The 25,710-nt window shown below is 37.2% G+C and overlaps 1 protein-coding gene across 2 annotated transcripts; it reads left to right on the plus strand.

Annotated features, from left to right (window-relative positions):
* Nucleotides 1–425: 425 nt before the first annotated feature.
* pdik1l (PDLIM1 interacting kinase 1 like) lies at nt 426–25,710 on the plus strand. Of its 2 annotated transcripts, XM_079829847.1 has the most exons (4): nt 429–588; nt 2,758–3,057; nt 10,739–11,502; nt 25,261–25,710. In XM_079829847.1, the coding sequence occupies exons 2-3, from the start codon at nt 2,773–2,775 to the stop codon at nt 11,477–11,479; spliced, it is 1,026 nt and encodes a 341-aa protein (XP_079685973.1). In that variant the 5' UTR covers nt 429–588; nt 2,758–2,772; the 3' UTR covers nt 11,480–11,502; nt 25,261–25,710. The 2 variants fall into 2 exon arrangements, with proteins under 2 accessions (XP_079685972.1, XP_079685973.1); XM_079829846.1 differs by lacking the exon at nt 25,261–25,710 and having other exon boundaries at nt 426–588; nt 10,739–13,548.

The following is a 25,710-nucleotide window of genomic DNA, read 5'->3' on the forward strand; positions in this document are numbered from 1 at the left end:
TGGATTTTTGAATCATTTATATCATGGCTGCCAATATTAGTCAAAGGCACTGTGTTTTTAAAATATAGCCTATGTTGTTGTCTTTAAAACGATTTTCCCATCACCAAATATTCTGAATATTAGCCTATTAGATAGGCCTAGTATGCATGCTGTTACTGCTGTACAACCATAAAACATAAATAGGCTAATATCTTCAGTCTTATTAGAAACGTTCTTTTGTAATTTATTATTTAGGCTACTAAATATGGCTAGGTTAGTCTTTTTGCAGAAAATAGCTACAGTTACTATGGTACATTTTTGTTTGCCAGAACACACCAGTTATTAGAGAGAGAGAGGGGGCGTTGTTTCTCACTTTCTCTTCACTGGCCAAATTTATAAGTCAGGCAAAGGGTACGCGCATGAGAAATCTTCGACGCGGACGCACCATTGAGCGCGAGTGCGCTCACGGGCACGCGCTCACGGACATACACAGAAAAAGAGAAAGCGAGAGAGGCGAGGAGTGTGTGCGGCGGCCTCGCGCTTATAATGGCTGCCATGAAAAGCAGAGCAGAGGAAAACCAGTTACATTGGGAATAGGGTCGTACACAGGTAAATGTTTCTTGTGTTCGTGTGTGCTTGAGTGTGTGCGCGTGCAGCGGGACTCTTTGTCTGAGCATGTGTGTCGGGCTGCTACGCAGGTGCATGTGCTGCTACTGGAAGGTTATTGCATTGAAATACATCCTTTACTGTTACTGTCACAGCAACATATGAGCATCGTGCATACGTTCTCTCGTGTGATGGGTAGCGGCAGTGTGTAATATCATGCTTCGACAGAGATATCCAGCTGGAGAGGAGAAAACAGCGGCGCTGTGGCCGAAAGAAACAAAACCGACAGGCCTTTTACTCAGTAGCATACGCACAAGACTGCGTTACAAACACAACAAGCGATTGTATTCTTGCAATTTCTGCTTATGTGGTTCACTGTCCTCGGACACATAGTTAAACAGTGTGTGTGTAATGTTGGCTTTGCCCTTTGATCGCTGTTTCCTCATGTCAAGCTGCTTCCGCACACACACACACGCGCACACGTGTTGGCAGCGCTGTCGAGTCTGTTTACCATTTGCACTAATGGCGTGTTTCAAAATGTTTCTCACTCCGGTACTAAAGCGAGATATTTTAAGAAGATACTGTTCGTGAATCAATTTTACAGAGACTGTCATGCTTTAGATTAAATATATCTGACCATTGCTTACATTTTTTGGAACTTGTATGTCCTTGTATGTTTTGTTTGTTTGTTGTTGTTTTACATCGTTAAATTTTTCCTGCCAATAACGGACTTTTCAGAGAAACTATCATGTGGCAAGTACGTTTTGGCTCTTTCAATGTGAGATAAAGCGTAATGTTGTATTATCTTGAAGAGCCAGACTATTGACAAGTCTTTCATTATGTAGCTTCTGGCCAAAGACCACCCACGAGACAGAAAGAAGCCCACACCTGACCAACCACAGTTAGCTTTTTACATACAATCTGAAATGTTATACTATTGCAATATTTCAGCTCATTCACAAAAGCATACATTTCAACAATAAAGAAATGAGTGGCTTACAGTTATGATCCAGAGATAACTTGTTGCCTACATTAGGATCCTTTGCTACAAACAGTCACAATCAAAACTGAATATCTTTCAAAGGTTCTTGGCTGTGTGAAACCTTACCCCACAAATGTTGACTAATATTCTTGACTATTCTTTGCTGACGACTTCGCTTAACTTGTTCACCTCGACTCCCAGAAGTTGCATAGCGGTCAGCAAAGGAGAGTGGAATTGGCGATTTAGAGTAGGCTACTGTATCAGACAGCCTGTCTGAGACTGAGACTAATTGTTATAAAACAAATGATGTTAAGAGAAACCTAATACAACCGCTTGCTGCTCTAATGGGCCATAGACGATGAGCAGGTCTGTCCTTATAGTTAAAATCAACTTTGCGGATGATATTGATAAAAAAAAAAAAGTTCCATGCCAGATGGAACAGCAATGTGTGCTTGAAATGGCGTGCTCATCCCTGCGTTGGAATCTGGATAAACTGATATTGAAATTCTGGTTGATACAAATAAGGCGGTAATTATTTTCATGTAATGGCCAAAGTGGCCAAAAATTCTATACTATTTTGTACTATAAATATTACAGATGTATATTATAGAAATATACTATTAATTAAAACAAACCAAAAATACTATATTATAACACCATAATGTACAGTATGGAAAAATAGATATTCATGTTGGCAAAAAATTTTAAAGAGGGAATGAGCATGCATATTATCATAAAATAAAACTGACATTTTCATTACATGAAATAAAATGTATTTAAAAACTTGTTTTATTTTATAAAGAGTTAACTGAATTAACTAAAACTCATTAAATTATATACACATAAAAAAAAAAATCATACAAATTACAAACACACAACCAAATTATTAAACCGTTATAATTAAATTGAAACCACAAGATACTAATATTACAAAAAATAACCCTATAGTAGCCACCAATAAAAAAGGTTGTTCTGGTACTAGTATATTTTGAACAAACTTTATAGGTAACTGTTGTCTACACTTGCCTGAAAACGATTGTTGTTTTTGCAGTTCTAGCTTAAAATGACGCACTTCACCTTTAAACTGTCAAAGTTGGGTTTGTCATTAATATCGGCTTTAGAGTTCCCAGCAAATACTGTAGTGACTCCATGGTATATTGTTTGTTGTGGCTTTCTTCCACAAAATATAGGTGAGGAAGAGGAGGATGGTGAGCAGTCAAGCCAAGTACGAGCTGATCCAGGAGGTGGGCAGGGGCAGTTACGGTGTGGTGTACGAGGCAGCTGTACGGCAGACCGGCGCTCGTGTGGCTGTGAAGAAGATCCGCTGTCACTCCCCGGAGAATGTAGAGCTGGCCTTGAGGGAATTCTGGGCCCTGAGCAGTATCCAGAGCCAGCATCCCAACGTCATCCACCTGGAGGAATGCGTTCTCCAGAGAGACGGTCTCGCCCAGAGAATGAGCCATGGCTCCAGCTCCTCGCTCTATCTAGAGGTGTGTTTCCAATTTTAGGTTCACATTATGCTTACTTGAGTCAAATCAAAGAACTTGATAACAGTGAAAAGGAAATGCAACCATTCTTGCGCCCCTTCAACAGTTGGGTGCCGTTTTTGTAAGCATTAAGGTTGCACGATATTGGGGGAAAAAACTGACATTGGAATGTTTTGTTTCTCTTTCCATTCATACTTACTAACTAAACATTGAATACTTTTATGCATTAATTAATTTAAACGAAAACAGCATTTTGGGAGACTGAAAACACAAACTTGAAAACTGGTTTTAAAGTGCTAGTTTTTGAAAACAATAATGTTATCATCTCTGTAAACTACAAAAAAAGCGAATTTGTGCAAGGGTCATGCACATGCATTCAGTCTATAGGCGCAGTGTTTCTTTGCAAAGTGACATCGCCAACTACTGACCTGGCATGCATAATGCAATGTTTTTAATAATTTTCGTGGATCCGTGTGAACAAAGACCTGTACGCAAAAAACAAAGGAAAAACGTTTATATTTTTAGTACATCGTTGTCGTGTTAATGTCTCCTTATTCCCGCTGTTTGTTATTCCATGCAATTATAACTATAAAATAATAATTTTTATTGTGATTATTAAATAAAAACAAAATATTGTAATATTGTCAAATAAGGCTGTGTATCACCAACAATGTCACGATACGATACGATACGTATCACGATATGGATCAATTTGGAATTAAATTTCTTTTGAGCAGAGTTTAGTAACAATAATATCTGTTTATTGAATAACCAGTGTTATAACAGTTGTGATAACTGAAAAACTATTTTGTTTTTGTCATTAAAAAAACAATGAGTTAAATGAAATGAATAAATTGTCACAAAAAAACTTTGGAAAGGCTCGGCCCAATATTGATTATTTTGGATGTATATCAGGTACAATACATGGCAAATTTTTGAATGTAAAACAAATCTCGCGATAAATCTTAAACAAATTTGGGAAAGCAAATGCTGTAAACTATGGGAGTCAGTTGTACGATAATATTAAAGGTAAAAATTAACAGATTTGTACAAACACTTAAATTACACAATTTACACAATTATGTTTTTTTTATAATAATAAAGTTATAATACTAACTTTACATATTACATAATCATATATCTACTCCAATTCAGTTTTTTGAAATGTAAACATTTAAATGGTGGCTGTCATAAAAACTTGCCAGATTAATTCAAACATGCATTAAATATTGAAGAACATTAAAAATGATAATGAATATGGAATATGGTTCATATATTTGGCAAAATGCTGCTCTCTAGAGTAAATTTTTCTAGCTGACTAACGAATATGGACACTGGATATGTTTTTTTCTGAGGTAAATGTGAAGTTACATGACATTGTTTACAAGCTGTTTTAATGACGCCTTTCTGTGGTTGAAACACTGAGCGATTCCATGTGACATGATACGGGCTTCGTTAAGTTGTACTCTATCTTTTAACACGCGTTAAGATGTTCATTCATGTTTATTTCGCGCTGTAACTGATATTAAGTATTAAGGCGGAAGAGAAGATCCGTTCACATGCGCTACGCCCGCAGCCGCTTGAGCTGCGCCAAAGCGATCTCACACCACAGCGCCAAGACGGTATTTATGTTTTTGAATTTCGTAATAAAATGGACGTAATTTGAAATCTGAAACTTTGTTTTATATCAATAGCAAAAAAGCACAAAGAGTATTGCTATTTGTTGGATGTGAGGCGCGCTGCAATGTTCCATTCATTCATTAACTGAAAACCTCTTCTCCATTTTGAATGTCTTGCACTGCTGCTCGCGTCGCGTTGGTTACATTCAAAAGCACACAGTATCGATACGGCAGCTGCTGTAATGATACGCGTATCGTCAGGAGTTCCGTGACGATGCATCGTTGTATACAACCATATTCTGAGCAAGATTCAAGATTCAAGAGTTTTATTTGTCACATACACAGTTATATACACAATATACAACTGGCAGTGAAATGTAAACAGGTCCGCTCCATGGACAGTGCAAATAACAGTTACAAGAAATTAAATAGAAATAGAATAAAATTAGAATAAAAAGTATTAACATAAGTAGAATTATAAATAAATCAAGTAAAAGATAAAAATAGGAAATAAGATAAAAATAAAAATATAAAAAATAAAACTTGATGCCCTATTGTCATCACAGCCCAGCCACAGCACAGCACAGCCCTATTGTCAAATAAAACCATTATTTCATAAAAAGTAATACAACTGTAAATGTCAAATATTTGTTAACATCTTAAATTCTTAATTTTCTAAAGTTAATCCATCAAGTTTTAATTCGGACAATTTTCCAGCAATATAGATATCATGAGCACACAGTGCAGCTTCAAATGTTTATTTAAATAAATCGTAGCCTTCGCGTTTTGATAATCACTATCGATTTTATTGTGGTTGTATCATGCAGCCCAATTTTCTATGCTATTGATGAAGCATGGCTACTTTTTTCCTGTGACTACTAAATTACCCATCATCAGTGTTCCCACTCGTCCTGGAAAACCTTGAAAACCTGGAAAATTGATGACAAATTTTCCAGTCCTGGAAAACACATGGAAAATTAGAGAAAATGTAAAATGTCCTGGAAAATCTTGTTGTTGTCTGGGAAGATAATTTAAAAAAAAAAGTTATTTCTTTAGCCGAGTATAAGGAGTTTATTGCTGGCCCAAACAATTAGCGCTAGTTGCAGAAAGCACATGTTCAGGAATGCTGAGTTTGATACGTGTTAGTAGTATTTTGAATAATGATGTTTAGTCTTGTGTTGCCACTTGCAGCAGTTAGCTAATGCTATAACTGCTCAAATGTATGCAGTGAATGTTAACTCGTAAGCTGCTACCTAATCACATAATTTTTATATAAAGTCACATTTGTGTGTTATAAAGTCAGAATTGCAAGATATAGTCAGAATTTCAAGATATAGTCAGAATTGCAAGATATAGTCAGAATTGCGTGATATAAACTCGCAATTCTGACCTTTTCTTCACAATTGACTTTTTTGCGCAGTTGCGAGTTTATATCTTGCAATTGCAAGTAATAAAGTCCAATTCTGAGGAAAAAAGAATTGCGACAATTTTCGCGTTTATATCACAAATATGTAAACTCGCAATTGCAGTCAGAATAGCGAGATAAAAAGTCACAATTACCTTTTCTTTCTATTCTGTGGTGTAAACAAGCTTCCATAGTCATAATGTATGATTAAGAGCTCGTATTGAAAAATGCTGGATTGTTAAGTAATGGCAATAAACTGTACGGCTTTTAAAGACTTCGAAAGCAATATTTGGCGTGATCCTTGTCTTTTATTCCCGCCGTAGTAAAATTTAAAATGTCCTGGAAAAGTACTGGAAAATGGTTGCTGAAAAAGAGTGGGAACCCTGATCATTCTTTCTGACATTATAAATTACATAAAGCATCAATTAAAAACTTAAACTGCATCATTTGCTCTTTTCACGTTAAGCTTAGTGCTAAGCTTCCTGTCTTTGTCAGTAATTAAAAATGAGAAGACAGAAAATGAAATTGCCCCTTGCATCCATTTTATTCCGAAGATCACACATTACATTGAAATTACTACTCCTGTAAGTAGGAACTTCCCTGGAGGCGCGTATTCCCTGTATAATTTAGGGTTTAGGATCATGTCCCCCAGACACTGACCAGACATGTTTCTTTAGAGGATATGGACTAAGAGCACAGCAATTGACAGATTCAACTAATACATAGCTTTCTATTGCATGATATTATTATAAGTCAAACAGTATAGTACAGATTTGTCTTTTAGCCTGGTGAAGTAAAGCAAGCTAAAACCTGGTTTAAAAAGTTCTGCAAAAAATAATCACCTCCCCAAAAGACTAGATGGCTGTTGTTGGATGATTATTCTGATGATGAATATGCAACAGGAGCAGGAATACAAACTGATTGGACTATTCTACAAAGGAGACAGCACTCTATAAGACAAGTGGATGATTATAGTATTGTATGTCATTTTGTGTTGGGTCAAGTTGCGCAAAGACGTGAGGATGTTGTGACTGGATGGTAGTAAGTCAGAGTGCAGCACAGTAATGGGTTGTTATTCCTGGCCTTTGAGATGTGGTTGATTAGCACTCTTGCTACTATAATTACGAGCCTGTAGAGAGCCATTTGTCTGCTGACCTCTGTCTATGCAAAGCCTTCAGCATCTTCTGTCAAAAAGGCAGCTGACGAAGGGGAAACGTGGCTCAAATAGACACACAGGGCCTCATTCATGAAACACGAGCAGAACAAATTCTTGTGTAAAACGTTCGTAAAGACTTTCTGACATACATTTTCGGATTCATGAGAATTTTTTGTATTTTCAAAATGTTACATTACATACTCTGCATGAACAGAGAAGAAAGTTCTCGCTCCTCGCTGACGTTCCTTTTGTTCTCGCTGCCCTGGTTTGGGAGTTCTTGCAGCTTGTTCTCGACACATCGTCTGAGCAGAACTTTTTTTCTTGTGGGTGTCCAAGAACTATTGTGTGATTGGTCATACATTTAAAGTGGGCGGGGTTAATGTGGAGAAACGGAGATGTTCGGCACCTGCTTTTCTCGTTAAGTATGGAATGTCCTGGCCAGAACGAACTTTGTTCTTGCCACCTCGAGAAAACAAACACATTTCTTTGTTCTTACGGAGTATGTACCAAGTTTTAGTTAGTACGAAATAAATTTGCACCTGCTCACTACCACATGTAAATGGTGCGTAAAACATTCGAAAGTTCTGTTCTTTTAGGCAAACTGATGACACAATTTTGATAATTTTTCACGAGTTTGTTTGTCTTGTCTTTTTATTTTTATTTATTTATTTGTAGCTGAGAGTAGAAAACTGTTCAACTTTTGGTTAAAACGCAGCACTCGTCACCGTCTCTTTTTATCCAGCCGTCCAATAGCAGTGGAGGAGGGGTGGGACAAATACCACACTGACCAACTATCCTACTTATACAACGAATGAACAACAAAGGAGAAGTTAACATTTGCTGGTTACTGCATTTGTATATTCCGTAATATTCTTCAAAATGAGCACATTACTGCCCTGGCATATTCAATCATCATCATCATAGCAACCAAAGCGTCTCAACTGGGAAAACTCTGCGCCTCCAAAATGCTCTCAAACGCCATCAGCTGGCTGTTTTCAGTAAAGCGCCTGGCAATTTTTTTGCACCTGGCTAAAAGTCCTTTGGCGGAAATATGCTAATTGAATATTCATTGTTAGGCATATGGCCAATTAGTCTCTTTAGCATTTATACAATATACTAGAGAAGGTAACCAAACCTGAGAAGGGAGTTCAGAAGATTCCACAGCTTCCTGGACACGTCATTTGCAGTTGTAACTCATGGGCGGGGATTATGCTAATTGTGGATGAGCACGCATGCGCACCCTATTTACAAATGAGTGGAATTCATTAACATACACGCTTAACTATTAAATCAGATATTTTATGTATAGTGTTTGTGAATCTTGGGGAAAGTTTTCAGCAAGATCTATTTTATGCGCAAATGTTCTCATATATGTACGAAAGTTTAATGAATTAGGCCCAGAAATCCCCAAAAGTACTTGTAAAAGTTCTTAACTGTCTTTAACTTTTAACCACGTTAATATCTACGGTATTTAATATTATCAACACGTTATAACCCTAGGTAAAGCAACTTTACAAACATATATTTTTGATGTTAACACCATTTTGAACCTCTAGAGTCAATTTGACCATTTTGCATTGAATTGAAGGCTACAGTTGTAGTAATCTTAAACCAAACAAGGTTTACCTCATTAAATATTCATGCACATAGACTTTCACAAACTATAGGATCAAAATCTTAAAAAAAAAAAAATGGTACAAAAGACTGTCAGATTGATTTTTCTTGACAGTTAGATAGACTAGCAGGTATTAGTACAGGTCACATGTTCCTTGTGTGCTATGCTTGTCCAATCACTTTTATTAATCTTGTAAATATGCCAATAAAAATGTTAACCCAGTGTTTACAAATATGTTGTGTAAGTGGCCCCAAAGTAAATAACTAAGGATTATTTTACAACGAAAAAGAATCAATCAAAAACTTACATTAGCTGGACAATAACTTTTTCTAGAGCAGCTGTACAGCCAAAACAATCTCTCTTCCATTAAGTTCCTATTATCACTGTAAAGCTTTTTTGAAGCAATCTGTATTGTAAAAAGAGCTATTTAAATTAAGGTGACTTGAGTTGACTTGTAATATGAATTACATGTATTGCATTAATGCAATACTGTGGTTATTTTAAGTGTCTAAAGCAGTATAAGTGAACATATAAGTGATAAGTGAATCTAAAGTAAGTCTGCAGTTTGGTTAATAATTCAGCTAATGTAAAGAAAACTAATGTTTTGATCAAGTTTGACTTTTTGAGAAAGCGAAGCTAAACTAAAACACAAATCCCATGTGGAGGTTATCAGGGGAAGGATGTGGTTGAATGTACCAACGCATGACATGCAGCAGTGTGTCTGTAACACGCAACTTCTCTGTGGACAGTGCTGTTGTTTTTGTGCTGTAGATTCAAGACGTGTTCTGATTGGATCCCTGTGCAGACAGATGGTGCAGCGTTCATCAGTTGGTGCTCTGTTTTGCAATACCCTGCAAGATGGTGAAGAAAACATAGCTGCCAAAGCTGGTTGTGTAATTGCGTAACTTGATCGGTGCAGTCAGTGTGGACTAGGCTATCATCCAGTCAATATGAAACTTAGACAAACCGTGATGTCACTTCTTTGTATAAGACACCTCTGTTTAAAGATACTGTTAATATCTCACACACCAATAACAGCATATATTTTCCACTCACATTGGTGCAAGGTGACTATATGGAGAGAAATTATAAATTAAATTTGCAATTAATTCAGTGCTGCAAAGTAAAATTACTCCATCTAATTTATTATGTTAAAGTTATTTATTTGCTTATTCTGCGTTCCATTCAGTCACAATTTCCATTTTCCTCCTAAAATATAAAACTTTAATTTTTACAAGGGTGCAATATATGATTTCAGGTTGAAAATGGTGATATACCTAATGTACATGGACAATAATAAACAGTTACTTTTTAAGCAAATAAAATAGCATAAATGTTTCCAAGTTCTAAAATGACCTATTTAGTAACTGTTAGCAAAGACAAAACATGCTAAATGATTCTATCTGTTGATAATCATACACCCGTGCGATTAAATGCTAGCGTTGCATAACATAAATTGTCCTCCGCAACTTGCCAGGAAGCTGTCAGACATTAACAAAATAACTATGGTTTTGGTTTTGCTTATAAGGAAATATAAAGCGATATGAATCGTTCTTCACACTGGAATTTAAAACTGTTAAAAGAAAATGCTCAAAAAACTGCTGCATATAGGAGCGCATAATATCGGAATATGAATCGTATCGTAATTGTATCACAGAACTTTGAGATATCAGAAAATATTGTATCACTGGCTATGAGAATCGATATTGTATCGAATCGTGAAGAACCGTCCGTTTTTCACCCCTATTAACGAGCTTATCAGGTTCCAATTTACAGACAGGTGGGTTAAATTGGGATTGGTCTGTATTACACTGGTTCCCCAATAATAGTTGACGAGCCATGTTTTACACAATTGGTTTTAACGTTTGTGTTTATTTATATTCACTCAGTTGGTGGAGACATCCTTGAAAGGTGAGATCACGTTTGACCCCCGCTGCGCCTACTACCTGTGGTTCGTCATGGACTTCTGCGATGGTGGAGACATGAATGCCTATCTACTGTCCCGCAAACCCAGTCGCAAGACTAACACCAGCTTCATGCTGCAACTGGGCAGCGCTCTTGCCTTCCTGCATCGCAACCAGATCATTCACCGAGACCTCAAACCCGACAACATTCTCATCTCTCAAGGCCGCACCCCGGCCGGGTCTCCCGAACCCACCCTGAAGGTGGCTGACTTTGGCCTCAGCAAGGTCTGCTCCTGTTCGGGCCTGAACCCTGAAGAACCGGCCAGCGTCAACAAGTGTTTTTTGTCCACAGCTTGTGGAACGGACTTCTACATGGCCCCTGAGGTCTGGGAGGGCCACTACACCGCTAAGGCTGACATTTTTGCTTTGGGGGTGATCATATGGGCCATGGTGGAACGGATAACATTTGTGGATGTAGAGACTCAGAAGGAGCTTTTGGGGAGCTATGTACAGCAGGGGGAGGATATTGTCCCCCTGGGGGAGGCTCTGCTGGAGAATCCCAAGATGGAGCTCCTCATCCCGGCCCGAAAGAAAAGCATGAATGCTGGCATGAAGCAGCTGATTCGAGAGATGCTGTCCGCCAATCCACAGGAGCGACCCGACGCTGTTGAGCTGGAGCTCAGGCTGGTTCGGATCGCATGCAGAGAGCTTGACTGGGATACGTGAAGGGAAAGCATCTTGGACATGGGGTAAACTCTGAGCTTGACGTGAATGGAAAAACATGTTGTTTGGCCCTGTCCCTAATGGCACACTTGATGTGGACTTGGGGTCTTGTGGTCTTCGCTCAGGAGTGTCTGTGAAGTCCATAATAATGTAGGCTTTCCCATTTGTCAAATCAGATTTTAGGCCCCCTTTGCTGTGCCCACAATGTTGTGAACAATTTCCTAACATTTTCCGTGCTGCAAAGTATAGACTTTGAGGAATATCTCGCAGGCTGAGGGTGCCGTTTGGGACAGGGTCTTTGTGGGCAGGATTGGGTATTTAGGGGGCGGTTGCACTGGTCCTCCAGTTTAGTACAACATTCATTGATGAAAAACGGCCTTTACAATGTTAGATACTTATTACTGACTCACCTGTTCACAAGCATATTGGGACTTTCATTGAGTCTAGATGGCATTAAGTGGAGTTAATTGATGATATCCACCTTCTATTGACCATAAACCACATTGACCCAGATAAACACACACAATTCCCTAGTATTCCCAGAACATTCCCAGCACTAAGACATTAGTGCAAGTAGATTGGGGCTGGGCGATTATAGCTACAATATAAATTTGTTAAATACATTGGCTTCATGAAATATTCAATATTTGCACACATTTTTTTTGCTCATGAATTGGAGGAAGGGGTGCAAAACTGGTCTACTGCCATGGTCTTTAGGAATTGTAATGGCTAGAAAAATGGCATTCAAATCATGTTTGCTCGTTTTATCACCAACAACATAATAGTGAACACACATTTTTTTTAACGCCCAGCCCTTTTGTAGATTTAATATAGCTCCGCAAAAAGACTCACGACTTCCATCTTTCTTGGGAACTCTTTAGTTCTCTATGAGAGCTAGTCTCACTTCACTCCCGGTGCTAATTCAACTCGTAATGCAAAACGGAAAACATGCAGCAAATAACGGCTTCTTTTACAGCCACCTTGTTTTATTTTTATCACGGTCAATTTAGCAGTTTTTTACAACAGGATCAATATCTGTTTTTCTGTACTTTACAAACAAAAGGGCTTCAGGGAGGTCTATGTGTATCACTCAATCTTTTCTATAAACTTTAAGGCAATAGTTTATAGTCTGTCAAAAGACATGTTAAATTATTCTGTGATATTAGGCATCCTGCTGGAGATTTGAAAAATCTGTGAATACCCACTTTAATAATAATAAAAAAACAAAGATTGCGTTTCAAGGGGATTCAGACGTAGTATCTTATATAAACTGACAGATATGAATATATACAGACTTATTCTGTCTTTACTTTCAGTTCCTACTGGAAACTAAATGACTTAAGGTAGCTCTGTGTACTGTATGTGTGAAGGATATGTGTCCATTTCAGAACACCAGGGGCCCGTTCTTCGTACCTCGCTTAATACATCTAAGATGATTTGACAGATCCTAGATCTTTTAATCGTGATAACTGATCTCTGGCTAATTTGGTTCTTCAAACGAATTTGCGGATTGGATTAAAATATCTGGATTAAATGATCTAAGATTATTGAGCGTTCTTTTTTTCCCTGAAGAGGGCAGATGCATCGATACTCGAAACCACGATCAGCATTGCAGCGATTGGCTGGCGTCAAGACAGCAACGTAATGACATCATATAATTAAAAAGCCACCTGGCAAAAAACTTGACAAATTACACAAAAAACTCCACGAATTTCTGAACCTTTATAAGGAAACAGCCAAACGACCAAACCAACATAAAAGTTATAAAAGATAAATTATAAATGTTTTTTTTTTTTTTTTTACATGATTACCAATTATTTATATTCACGATTTTATACAGTATTTGTACACCCTTTACATTTTTATTTCAATGTTGTAATTTAATTTTTAATTCAATTTGAAGCAGATTTGTAACGTGACAGTATTCAAGTTTCTTATGGGTCAAGATCAAATTATCCTCTTGCGCTGCATCAAGCCACTCCCATAATATCCGTGATCAGGGCTCAGATTAACTGTACAACATGTGTGTAAACCAATAAAAACAAAATTATATAAAGTAATTATTCCATCACAAATAAATCGCTCAATCAAGTGGCTCTGTCTATAGTATTATACATTCTCATATACATATACAATATAACATTTTTATATTATTATTTAAAATTATTAGTATTGCCCCTGGTTCAGTAATGCACTCGTAATAAAGTAGCAGTGGCTGGGACAGATTTTAAGTATCGCCTCAGATGCAATCTAATCCTGTTTACATGAAATAAGCCTGCTCATGAGCAGGTTTAAGCTTACGGACCTGTTGCTATGAAAGCAAGTCCAGGATGAGCTTTGAAAAACCAAACAATCCGAGATCATGTCAAATCGTCAACAATCAAATCCAGCTGAGTTAGCGACGTACGAAGAACGGGCCCCAGATGTGAAGTGACTCAACATAATGTCTTGAAAGCTGGCACTTTCCACAAACAGGGTTTAAATGGGAAAGTAAAATAGTTAGTGATAAACTTTAAATTAGCTATTTTATTCTCTGTTCGTCTGTTCTGAGGTTAACCATGTTACGAAAATTCTGAACATCTGACAGTTTGAATGCTGATTTTTAATTTTGTTATTTTTCGAGTAATAATCATTAATCCTCATCCTTCCCTTGGGTCATTTTGATCCGAAACTCGCCTGTCGCAACTGAACCACGAATGCACACACACACACACACACACACACAAAACACTGGGTTCGAGGAGTTTTGTGGTTGAAATTAAAAAAAAAAAAAGTAACAAATCCTTCCCTCACGGGTCAATTTGACCACCATAGGAATGTGAGGAATGCTTCAGTACATATATAAAAACCAAAAAATGCTCAAAATTCAACCTTAAAGTGTACAAAGTCATAAAATATATTCTTTTTTTTTTCCAGAAGAGGTCGGCAAAGATGCATATTAAAACCAATTAAAAGGGTTATGCATGAAATTGAGTTATTTTGAATACAAGTTGGAAGAATGTGTTTAAATGACTTTTATGCAAATTGCATTAAAGTATAATTTTAGGGCTTTGGGTCATTTTGACCCGTGAGGGAAGAATGAGGGTTCAATATGATTTAATTGAATGCATTATAAATGTTTAACAGCCAGCAGGGGCTAGTTGACTAGTTTGGACCCCAGTTGTTGGTTTATGGTTGAAACCGGGTTGTTGAATGGTTGAGCTTGACGAATAATCTACAGTTTGTGTAAAAATTGAGAAAATGGAATAAGATTTACTTCCCACTATGCTATACAAAGAGTCAAATTTAAGAGAATGTTTTTGATTGTAATCCTACGTTAAATGATTTCCAATTGCTTTATATGAAGTAACACCATTTGTACCCTACTTGTGGAAAGTACCCTCTGCTCTTTCAGACAGAACGGCTACAATCACAGCTGATTGATCTGAGGATTCGCTTAAACATTGACTTGAATTCATAGACTGAATGTCAGTCTGGAATGGACCTAAGTATCTACATAAGTAGAGATACTTGTCCACAATCTTGTGATCTTTACACCCAGTGATCCTCGTATGAACGCTGTGAACAACCAGCATCGATCTAAAACACGAAACCTCATTTATTAGCACAGAGAGAGTTACGCACTACAGCAAACACCAGTGTACTAATGCATGCAACTCCTCTCACCTTCAGGGAAATGCGTACAGGGAGTGTGAACGGATAAAAACGTTGATGCCAACACACACACACACACAACCATAAGCCTCTGTGAGTCGGGGATCTCACGTCTTTGACACACGATACCAGCGAGCTGAATTTGATCTCCACTTCACTGTGTCATTTCTGCCTGGAATCCCAGAGTGCCGAATCTTACCGGTAATCCCTTCCGCCACGCTCATGACAGACTAACGCTAAGCCTGTTACATTTCTGAGGTATTAGGCTAAGAAAGCATTCTCTGGGACAGAAACTGCCATTCAGGTCAACGTTTTGTACAATTTTACGGGCAATTCAGACATGAGTCCTCGTGGTGGTAGTAGTACCTCTGTCCCTTTAAACAAACGTCTTTTTCCTAAGTGACAAGCAAAAGCATTAATATTTAATGCTGTGTGTAGCCATGTATTTCACACCTTGTCAAGTGGGGCATGCTGTAAATGCCAGAACCATCTAAATTTTAATTCAGAGCAATGGCTTAAATCATCCCTCTCAAAAGTGTTTTTTTTTTTTTTCCCTTTGTGGAAGCTTCTCTTCCAACTGTGGTATTATGCTATAATCCACATTATCACAAGAATAAAGGATAAAGGGATTTTCACAGAGCCACTACTTCCTAATCACCCAAATATTGTTTAATCTTCCTTTTTCTTGTAGATTACCATAATTTATGCCTTATTTTTAAAATCCTATTGCCCTTATGAGCACTTGATTCTGCCGTGTTTCCTAGATTCCTCTCAAAGGACAGAGCTACATTTGCCTGACAAGCACTTAGTTGTGTTGGTTAGAAATGATTCTTTATCAAATGTTGCTGTTTGTCAGTATTAGTAAGATAATTTCATGGATGGGACCTACAGTATGTGTCCACTTGGAGCGATGTGTTGTCAACTTAAGCAAGATTTGAATTGTGAAGCCGACATGCAGATGAATGTCACTGGAATGTAAGCTCGTGGCCCAATAGAAACATTGTGGGGAAAGGGCAAATTAAAAGTGTGATGCTGTCTTACACCGCAGTTGCATGTGTCCCAAACCTGATTTGAGACTGATCTGTTTTTGGATGTGTGAACAGCAAAAATCCAATTTAATAAAAAAAAATGTCCCCCTTCCCATTAATTTTATGAGCCACTTTTATATTCTTCAGATACGCATTTCATTTTATCAACCTGTGTTTTTTTTGGTGGCCAAAAAAATATTTTTGCATAGTTCACCCAAAAATGAAAATTACCCCATGATTTATTATAGTCATCCTAGTATAGGTGTATATGACATTCTTCTTTCAGACGAATACAATCAGAGTTATATTTAAAAAGTGCCCTGGTCCAAGCATTTATAATGGCAGTGAATGGCAGGCCAAAATTTGAAGCCCAAAAAAGTGCATCCATCCATTATAAAAGTAATCCACACGGTTCCGGGGGGCTAATAAAGGCCTTCCGAAGCGAATCGATGGGTTTTTGTAAGAAAAATATCCATATATAACACAATATAAAGTACAAGATCTATCTTACAGCAGACTGCCTTCCGTATTCAACTTATGAAGAAAGCGTAACTGGCACGACAATGAAGTCGGACGTAGCGCAAGCAGTTTGAACTTTCTACGCAAGAGGAAACGCTCGTGTTCCAAACCTGTAAGACTTTCATTTATCTTCAGAGCACGAATGAAGATATTTTTTTAAATAATATCTGATTATAAAATCGAATTATTCGTTTGAGTTCCGAAGATGAAGGAATGTCTTACAGGTTTGGAACGACATGGAGGCGAGGAGTTTATTAATTTTTCATGTTTTTATTTATTTTTTTCTTCATTTTTGGGTGAATTAACCCCATAATTTTATAGTTTTAGACAAAATGTCAAAGCAAGAATCACCTGCCCTTAAATGCTGCTAGAGCTTCTCTCAGAACTGATTTCACTTTTTCTGAGCCATTTCTTTTTTGTTACAGTATCTTAATCATCTGGCATAGCCAGTATATTAAGAAAGTTCTCCTTAAGTCCACCTAGGTTTCCTAACCTAACCACAGGTGTAGTTCATAACATTTATGGGCATGTTCCACTAACATTTGACTTTAAACCGTCCCAACAGAAGTTAATATATTAATGCATAGATTCATGTCTAAAGTTGCAAATACTTTCATATATGGTTCAAAATTTTGGGGTTAAGATTTTTTTCATGTTTTTGAATGGAGTCTCTTATGCTCCCCAAGGCTGCATTTATTTAATCAAAACAGTGTAACCATAATATTTTGAAATATTATTACAATTTAAGATAAATACTTTTATATTTTCTGTTTATATATAAATTAAAATGTAATTTATCACTGTGATGGCAAAGCTGAATTTAAGTCTTTAGCATCACATAATCCTTCAGAAATCATTTTAATATGCTGATTTGCTGCTCAAGAAACATTTATTATCATCGATGATGAAAACAGTTGTGCTTATTTAACATTTATGGAAACTGATACATTTTTTTCAGGATTTTAGATGGATAGAAAGTTTAAAAGAACAGCATTTATTTTATTACTGATTTTTGGGGACAATTTAAAAATCTTTACTGTCACTTTTGATTTAATGCATCCTTGCTAAATAAATAAATAAAAAATCTTACTGACCCCAAACTTTTGAACGACAGTGTAATTTCATAAATTAAAAGAATGTTATAATCAAAATGCCGCTTTTACGCACAGTTCAATTTAAGATTAGGGTCTGATTATGGGACAAATTTAAAAAAGGAACCCACTTTATATTAGGTGGCCTTAACTACTATGTACTAACATTTTAATTAATAATTTGATACAATGCGCTTATTGTGTACATATATGTTTTTACATTGTACTTACATTTAAAAAAATACCTGCATGTAATTACGTCTGTAATTCATTTCTGTAGTTACATTTGTAATTACACAGTTGACACTTCCCTTACACCTAACCCTACCCTTAAACTTACCCATACCACCACACCTGTCCCTAACCCTACCCATATCCCACCTCAATATCAGCAAAGGTGTTTTGCAATACAATTTGAACACAGTAAGTACATTGTACTTATTTTTTGATGTAAGTATATAGTACTTAAGGCCACCTAATATAAAGTGTGGCCTGAAAAAGTTATGGGCACAGCCTAATTGCAGCTGAAAATGGGTTCTTTTATCCTGCGGTGTGAACAGACTTGTAGACAAACACTCCACATTTGTTTTTTATAGATGTACCGATAACCTGACACACGTTTTTCCTTCTTGATTAAGTGACCCACAATAATTTTCATTTAAGTTTTTTCTTTCTTTCTTTTCTCTCTCTCTTCTGTACATACTGTACATGAACGTCTTAGCCTGAAATGCACAGATAACTTCCTGATGATTTTGTGTTTGAATGATTGGTGAGTTTGTATTGTGGGCTGGGCTGTCCATCATTGGTTATTAAAGTGGTGTGCTGATATGATTTCTTGCCCTTTTCTGTTTCTGGTTGTCTGTGCTGTTTCAGTGTGTCTATATGATCTGATATACTGATATATGAAGGGTGAACGTCTTATGTGTGTTAACTGGGAGCACAACTGTATTTAAATTTTGTAACACAAAAAAAACAAAAAACATCTTGTTTCAAAGAAGCACTACGAACTATTTCCCACAGTGCCCTGCTCACAGATTCCCCCCACAAGCCTCTGACAGCCTGACCTGATTTACGATCAACTACTGGGAACTTGGTGGTGTTGCACTGTGACTTGAGAAGTGCTTTTATTTCTTTTCTTTTTTTTTCTTTCCACAGACACTTTGTGTTCTTGTAAAGTATTTTGAGATAAACAGAATTTCATGAGAGGGGATCTTCTAAGTGAATGTGTAATTTATTGTTGGGGTTGGCTTTATTAATAAAACTTTTACTTGAATCATGTTTTATTGAAGTATTTATTTATTGAGAAAGTCTCTGTGTTGGCCAAGGTTGCATTTTAATGACCCGTCAAGTGTTTATAAAGTGGAAGGTCGTCTATTTGCTTTTTGCGAGTGAGTACTCACAGAAATTAGTTACTTTATAGATCCATAAAAACACTGTGGTATGCATCATAACAACTGAATATTTGTACAGTTAGAGTCTTTGAAATACAATATCACAAAAAAAATTAACATTTTATTTTACAGAATATGATCAATATTTTTTTGTGTGCTGTCAAATCGATTAATCGAGATTAATTGCATCCAAAATAAGTTTGTTAACATAATATATGTGTGTGTACTGTGTATAATTATATATAAATACCCACTCATTCATGTACAGTATATATTTAAGAAATATTTCCATGTATATACGTTATATATTTATATAATTTATAATGTATATAAATATAACAAATTGATCTTAAATATATACATAAATGTCATGGATTTAATGATGTTTACTGTGGTTCTTTATCACAGGTTAGCACAAGTCACAGCAGTGAACTAACCGTTTGAAAAACAAAACAGGAGCTCCTGGATCTTTGACCTTCATGTGTTATACATGTTTTAATATGTTGTGTTCCTGTCAAGATTACTTTCAATGTAAATTGTCAGAGATACAAAAAAAATACCACTAAGCCAGGAAAAGCTGATATTTCATACATTTTGTGAATTCTAATTTTGTTGGGTATACAAAGTGTTGAGTGGTCTGAAAGTATTTGCCCTTCAGTCTTTTACAGAGGCACCAAAGAACCTTGTTAGCATGCCAAAAAATTCCCGAAATATAACTGAAATTAGATCAGAGGAATGAAAAGCCAATTATTTATGCATTCAGTGATGCGTGTGGAAGATCAAAGCAAGACGTCTTGTCATTATCAGTGGCATGAAAAGTCTATTTTACAAGACTGAATAGACTGGCTGCAGATATAGACGTACGTTGACCTGTTATTAGTATTATATCAAGACTAAAATTGTTTTATGGGTTTTTTATTAATGAGAGTTGAAAGTCTCTTTCCTAAAACCTGTTCCTATTTCTTCAAACTTCATGTTCCTAAAGCATGATACTGAAAAAAAATACTGGCAGCTTCTTACCCAGACATATGCAGTAACTTTACAGACACTTCCGTTAACCCTAAAACAACTCAGTGAAGTGCAAAATACAGGTAAAACATCTGTAAAAAATAAATACGGAAAATTCTGTTAAATTAATACAGTACATTGTGCTCTAATTTTACGGATTTTTTAAAGAGTGTAACATGTTTAAAAGAAGAAAGAAATAAAAACGTGAAAATAGTTTTTGGTATTATGTTGTTAGTCTTATATGTGTGATGTTCAGAATGTTACTTTTAAAAGTAATGCATTACAATATTGCATTAGCTAGAAAACGCTTTTATTCAGAAACATGTTTACATGGAATATTTCAGAATGTATCGAGTGTATTTTAGATTTTCTATTTTATATCAAGTTGAGATGTTTTAATAATTAAAATGTTATGCATTGTGATATTGAACTTGTGTTTGCCATGTAAATAGCCCTGATGCTAACAAAGCGTTAAAAACTGAAACAAACAAACAATATTGCGTTACTCCCTATAAAAGTAACTATAATTGTGTTACTTACTTTTATGGAGAGTAATGCAATAGGTTACTATTGTGTTTCTTTTTCTCACCTGGGCTGGGCTTGCTTGTTTGTATTTTAAAAACAACAACAACAACAACAACAAAAATAGTTATATTTTAAGCAAATGTAAATGCCCTTTCACACCAAAAGTGAAATGAATAAGCCTCAAACCTTTTAGCTGTGCTGCCATTCTCGAATCCAGAAAAATAGGGCATGGGCCCGGTTCCAAATGGCACCCTAAACCCTCACGGTCTTCCTACTAGTCCACACTTTCATGACGTAACGCCGCTTTGACTGCCGGGAAGAAGTCCGCTGCGATCTCAGAATATGCCAGGCAATGACGTCAGAGTGTAGTGAAGCACCGCCTCAACAGAAGAAGAACAACGCCTGATTCTGTAGCCCCTCCCACCGACTCGTGCCAGTAACATGACATAGGCCTACAGAGAGAGCTAAACCGCATCGAATTTCTAAACATACCGCATAAGCTTCATTCGGATTCCAATATTATGAATGCATGGCTGAACTTTATTTTTAATGAATATCCAGCTCACATGGGGAAGACATTGCGTTTGTTCCTTCATTTCTGATCAAGGATTCGTTTCTAAACAAGAGACTGGATTTGCAGACAGGATGAGATTACATGAATGATGAAGCAACACATGAATGTGAGTAAAACATGTTTTTTATATGTAAGGAATAATTGACTATTGAATAATCGAATTATTAGAAAAAGAATGCACCGAGGTGTAACTGCCACTCAGTTACACCTCGGGTGTGAATTATTTTTCGAATAATTCAACGGCCCGGAGTCAATTATCCCGCTTATACTACGGTTACCACACTTCAAGACATCGATACGATGATATATTTAAAGGGATTCGTCCGGTTTTTGTACTTAAATTGCTATTGTGAGTAGGACTATTTCTTCCGTTTCTCATCCAAAGGCTCTTTTGCTAGTTCCGAAACGTCATTTTAAAGCTGGTAACGGAGGCTTGAGCCATTGGTAGCATTCTACTGCAGTTATTAATGAAGTTATTATAAAGAGAGCGACAGAGACACCGATAGAGAGCTTGTGTGAATTAGGCTACCTCTGTGCATTTCTAAACAGCGCAGTTATTACCTCGCTAGTGAAAAAATGTCATGTGTAGCCTTTAAGTTGCTACACTATATAGGCTAACTGATAAAATCGTCAGAGCAGCGCTGACAACTAGCCTGACAAGCCAGACCCATATGAAGATGTTGGGTCTGGAAACTCACCATTGACAGGGCTCAATCCGAGGGGCGGGATAAACGGTTGTCTTTCAAATTCCCTCTGCACGCAATTGGATAGCGCCATGAGCGCCACAACCAACCAGAGCAAAGAAGAAGGTGAAGCCGAGCTAACGTAGTTGATAGACTCTCGCCGTATCCGGTAGACAAAACTTCGAACCCATCTTCTTTTCTTAAGAATGACTTCAGTGCCGTTCTTTGGTCTTTTCTCAAAGTCTTCCAGAGTCGCGGCCAAAGCCAAAGATTTAAAAGACCGCTGTTCGTCAGCTTCTTTGTTTACGAGTAGCACGCAGAACCTCCGCAACTCTGCCGTGACGTGCCGTCATCAGTGATTGGCCTGACCAGAGTTTGTTTTTTCCAGCTCTCAGGTCTACCGAGAGTTGCTAGACTACACTCGCGGCAAAATAAATGTTCTGCCGCTAGGGTGTGTCTAGATTTCTAGGCTAGCTGACAACACCTTTTTGCGCAAACTGTAGTGTACGTGTGCGAGCACGTGTGATTGCAGTAATGAGACAGAAAAGCTTGTGAATGTATATTTATTTATTCGTTTGTTGCCTTTTTCTTTTTTTTCAGTTTTTTTGTTTTGTTGCAATAATAAATGAAACACAAAAGTCCTTAGGCATATCTATATTATTTGTTGTACCTGCAATAATAACGGGAAAAAATCATGCAGCAGGCCTACCAGCTGTATTATATTTACTTTTTGATTCATGCTACAACTTTATTTATCTAGACCTACATGTTTTATTTATTGAAATTAAACTGCACGTTTCCGTTAATTGTAAAATTAGACATCGAAAATGGCAGATCAAGCGCAGGGAGCTGTGTGTTAGCGGAGATTGTCTTTTCCTGTTGGTCCCGGCCTTGATTTTCTGTGGCGTTTGAAGATTTGTTTCCTGAGAGGATCAGGCTCCATTGTTTTCTTTCTTCTGCTGAAGGTGCCCAGTAGCTTCTCAGGCTTGTTTCACACTTGTGCTCTCCAGCCCTGCTTAAGACAGTATTTGAACTGCGGTGCTTCTTAATGAATGGTTGGTGTACCTTTTGGATAACCCCACTGCCTCGCAGATGCAAGGAAGCATATTTCCGAGGTAGTTCACACCCATGGATTTGCAGGAATACCAGAACTCTCGCCTGTCAAGCTCCTGTGTCGCTTTCAGAGGATGAAGATAGAAGGATGTGGCACCAGGTGGGCATTTATTGAGGTACTTTTTGAAGCTTTTAACTGGGCAAAGGGGGTCACTTGTGCTGGCAAACATGAATCCTCGGTAGCAGTCTTTGTTGGGATCGTTGTGTTTTTTTGTTTCTGCATTATAAGACAAGCAAACATATTCACCTCCATTTTCATCTTTTTTAATAACGAATGAATGCTGTCTTAACTCTCGATTTCCCTCAGGCCCACTCCTCGCCAGGTTCAGCTGAATGTCAAACCAGACCTTGCGAACCAGTCCGGCTGCTGTGTCTGGTGACAGATACGGAGAGTGACGAATGCGCTGTATTTCAGCAGTGGAGATGGGAGGATGATGAGTACTGACGTCTTTCCCAGCCTTTCGAAACTTTTTGAGGACGGCCCTGAATACGTCATTGGATGACTTAAATTCCGATTGACCAATGATGTTTTGTTTTTGGATATATAGAGGTTCAGTCCAGCTCTAAGGGAAATGAAACTTGACACTGAATACTCTGCGCCGGATGCGTTTCGGACAGTGGCATAGAAAGCTCGCAGCAGGGTATTTAAAGTGTCTGCCCCCTCTCTCTCTACCTCATCCAGAGACGTATTTTGGCTTTAATTCAGTCGTTAAACACATTAACTGCCCAAGATGTTTTTTTTTTGTGTTTTCTTCATGTTTTTCTCCCTCGAGTATGTCTAGCTGTTCTTCGCTAATCATTTTATGTCTTTTGTTGTTGCTGGCTGCCTTTGATGTCCGCTTCCGTTTATGTTGTTTTTCATCTGGACTGTCTAATACTGCTGCCGCCCAGTTGTTGAACGTTTTATATTCACCGTAAATATTAAAATGTACTTTAGGAAAATCGTCTGTCATGTTGTTGTTTTTAGTCCTGTAATTTCCGTTATTACAGTTAACTATGCGAAGTGATATGGAACTGTAATGCGGTCAAGAGAGCTGCCTGGAACTACATTCGCTGTGCGTTTCCCAGAAAATAATTGCACACCTAAGAACGTTAATCAGCCAATCAGATTCAAGCATTCAACGGCCCCGTAGTATAAGGGATAGTATTGCATTGTTACAGATCGTTTGATATCTATTGATTTTGTGTACGTGTCTAACTTAACATACCTTAGCATACTGTCACAGGCTGGAGAATCCTTTATTTGTGGTTCTTGATGTGCGTTGTTCACTCTCTTGACTTAATATTTGAAGGAAAAATACAATCGCGGAAGTTTTGATCATGCAGTCTGCAACGTACTTCGTGCGTGGGTGCATGTGTGTGTGTGTGTGATGCACGGTTCGCGCTTATATCCACCGATCGGGCTGGCTAAGTAATACAAAAATTACATTCCAATCAATCACGGGTGGATGAGAGATAAATCATTGTGTTTGTTTGATAAAGATGTTTTGCAAGCCCTGTGGGACGAAGTATTCCGGTTGCCGTTTTCCCACATGCTTCAAAACAATCCCTCACGGTGTACTCGCAGGGAGCCGGAGCTAATTAAATATGTAAATCTTATCCAATCCTAGCAGTGGGCGTTTACTTCCAAGTCTTCAGTGCGGCACGCCCATAAAATCTGAGTGTGCAGGAGAGAGGCTCAAAACCAGGGTAGAAAATAGCCTATTACTTATTCATTATGATGTTTTTGAATGTAAAAACCACGCGAACGTCATAAGTTGACCTCAGACAACAGTATAAAGTTCATGACACCTTTAAGATTATGCCAGTGCAATTTTCTTTCAGTTAAAACAGCTCAAACTTTTTTAGTCTGAGACTAGGCTTAAGCTAATATTAAATATTTTATTAAAAATATTAACTTTAGGTAAGTCAATTTGCTCAGTGTCCTCATGCTATTAGCATGTACGTCCATGTGGCATGTATTTTCTAATTTTTTGCTTAAAAACTCAATCCTGTTACAAAAATAACAGGAGGAGTCCTCTGGTTTGTTGATTTAAAAGTGTGGATATTAGTTAATATAATATGCACCTGAGTTGAAATTACGAAAAATTGTAGACATTTAGGATTATTTTTACAATGTGAATACCATACTTATAGGGAGCCAGTCCAACACGAAGTGACTTAAACGTTTTTGTCTTTGTCTTTCTTATCTTTTGTAGAAGACGGAGAAAATCCATACTATGCAGGTGCCAGAAACAGCCACCCATGGTATGCTGTGTTGTACTTGAGACTGATTTTGGTCTTGAGACCGGTCTTAAGACCATTTTTTGAAGGTCTTGTCTCTGTCTCAACCAAATTTGTACTCGGGTCTTGTCTTGGTCTCAGACTTAGAGGACTTGGGATTTTATTTCAAGACCGGTCAAGACCACAACTAAATGGGATATTACTAAATTACCAGTGCATTGTCTGATTTATTTATTAACATCATTAATGTGATTGGATGTACAACTAACTGCTTCAGATGCAATCAATAACTTATTTATAATTTTATATATTTATTGTGCTGGTTCAAAAATTAATGAGGGATTGTGTCAAAAATGTCACCAAAATGATTACAAATGCTCACAAAATTCAAGATATTGTTGCAAAAAAATATTTTTTATTCTCTC

Source organism: Gobio gobio (genome assembly GCF_949357685.1).
Source record: "Gobio gobio genome assembly, chromosome: 11".
NCBI lineage: Eukaryota > Metazoa > Chordata > Actinopteri > Cypriniformes > Gobionidae > Gobio > Gobio gobio.

Excerpts from the sequence above, each read along its gene's own strand:
- pdik1l (XM_079829846.1), top strand. The coding sequence starts at position 2,773 with ATGGTGAGCAGTCAAGCCAAGTACGAGCTGATCCAGGAGGTGGGCAGG. Across the intron at positions 3,058-10,738 it reads GCTCCTCGCTCTATCTAGAG|TTGGTGGAGACATCCTTGAA; the intron begins GTGTGTTTCCAA and ends ATATTCACTCAG.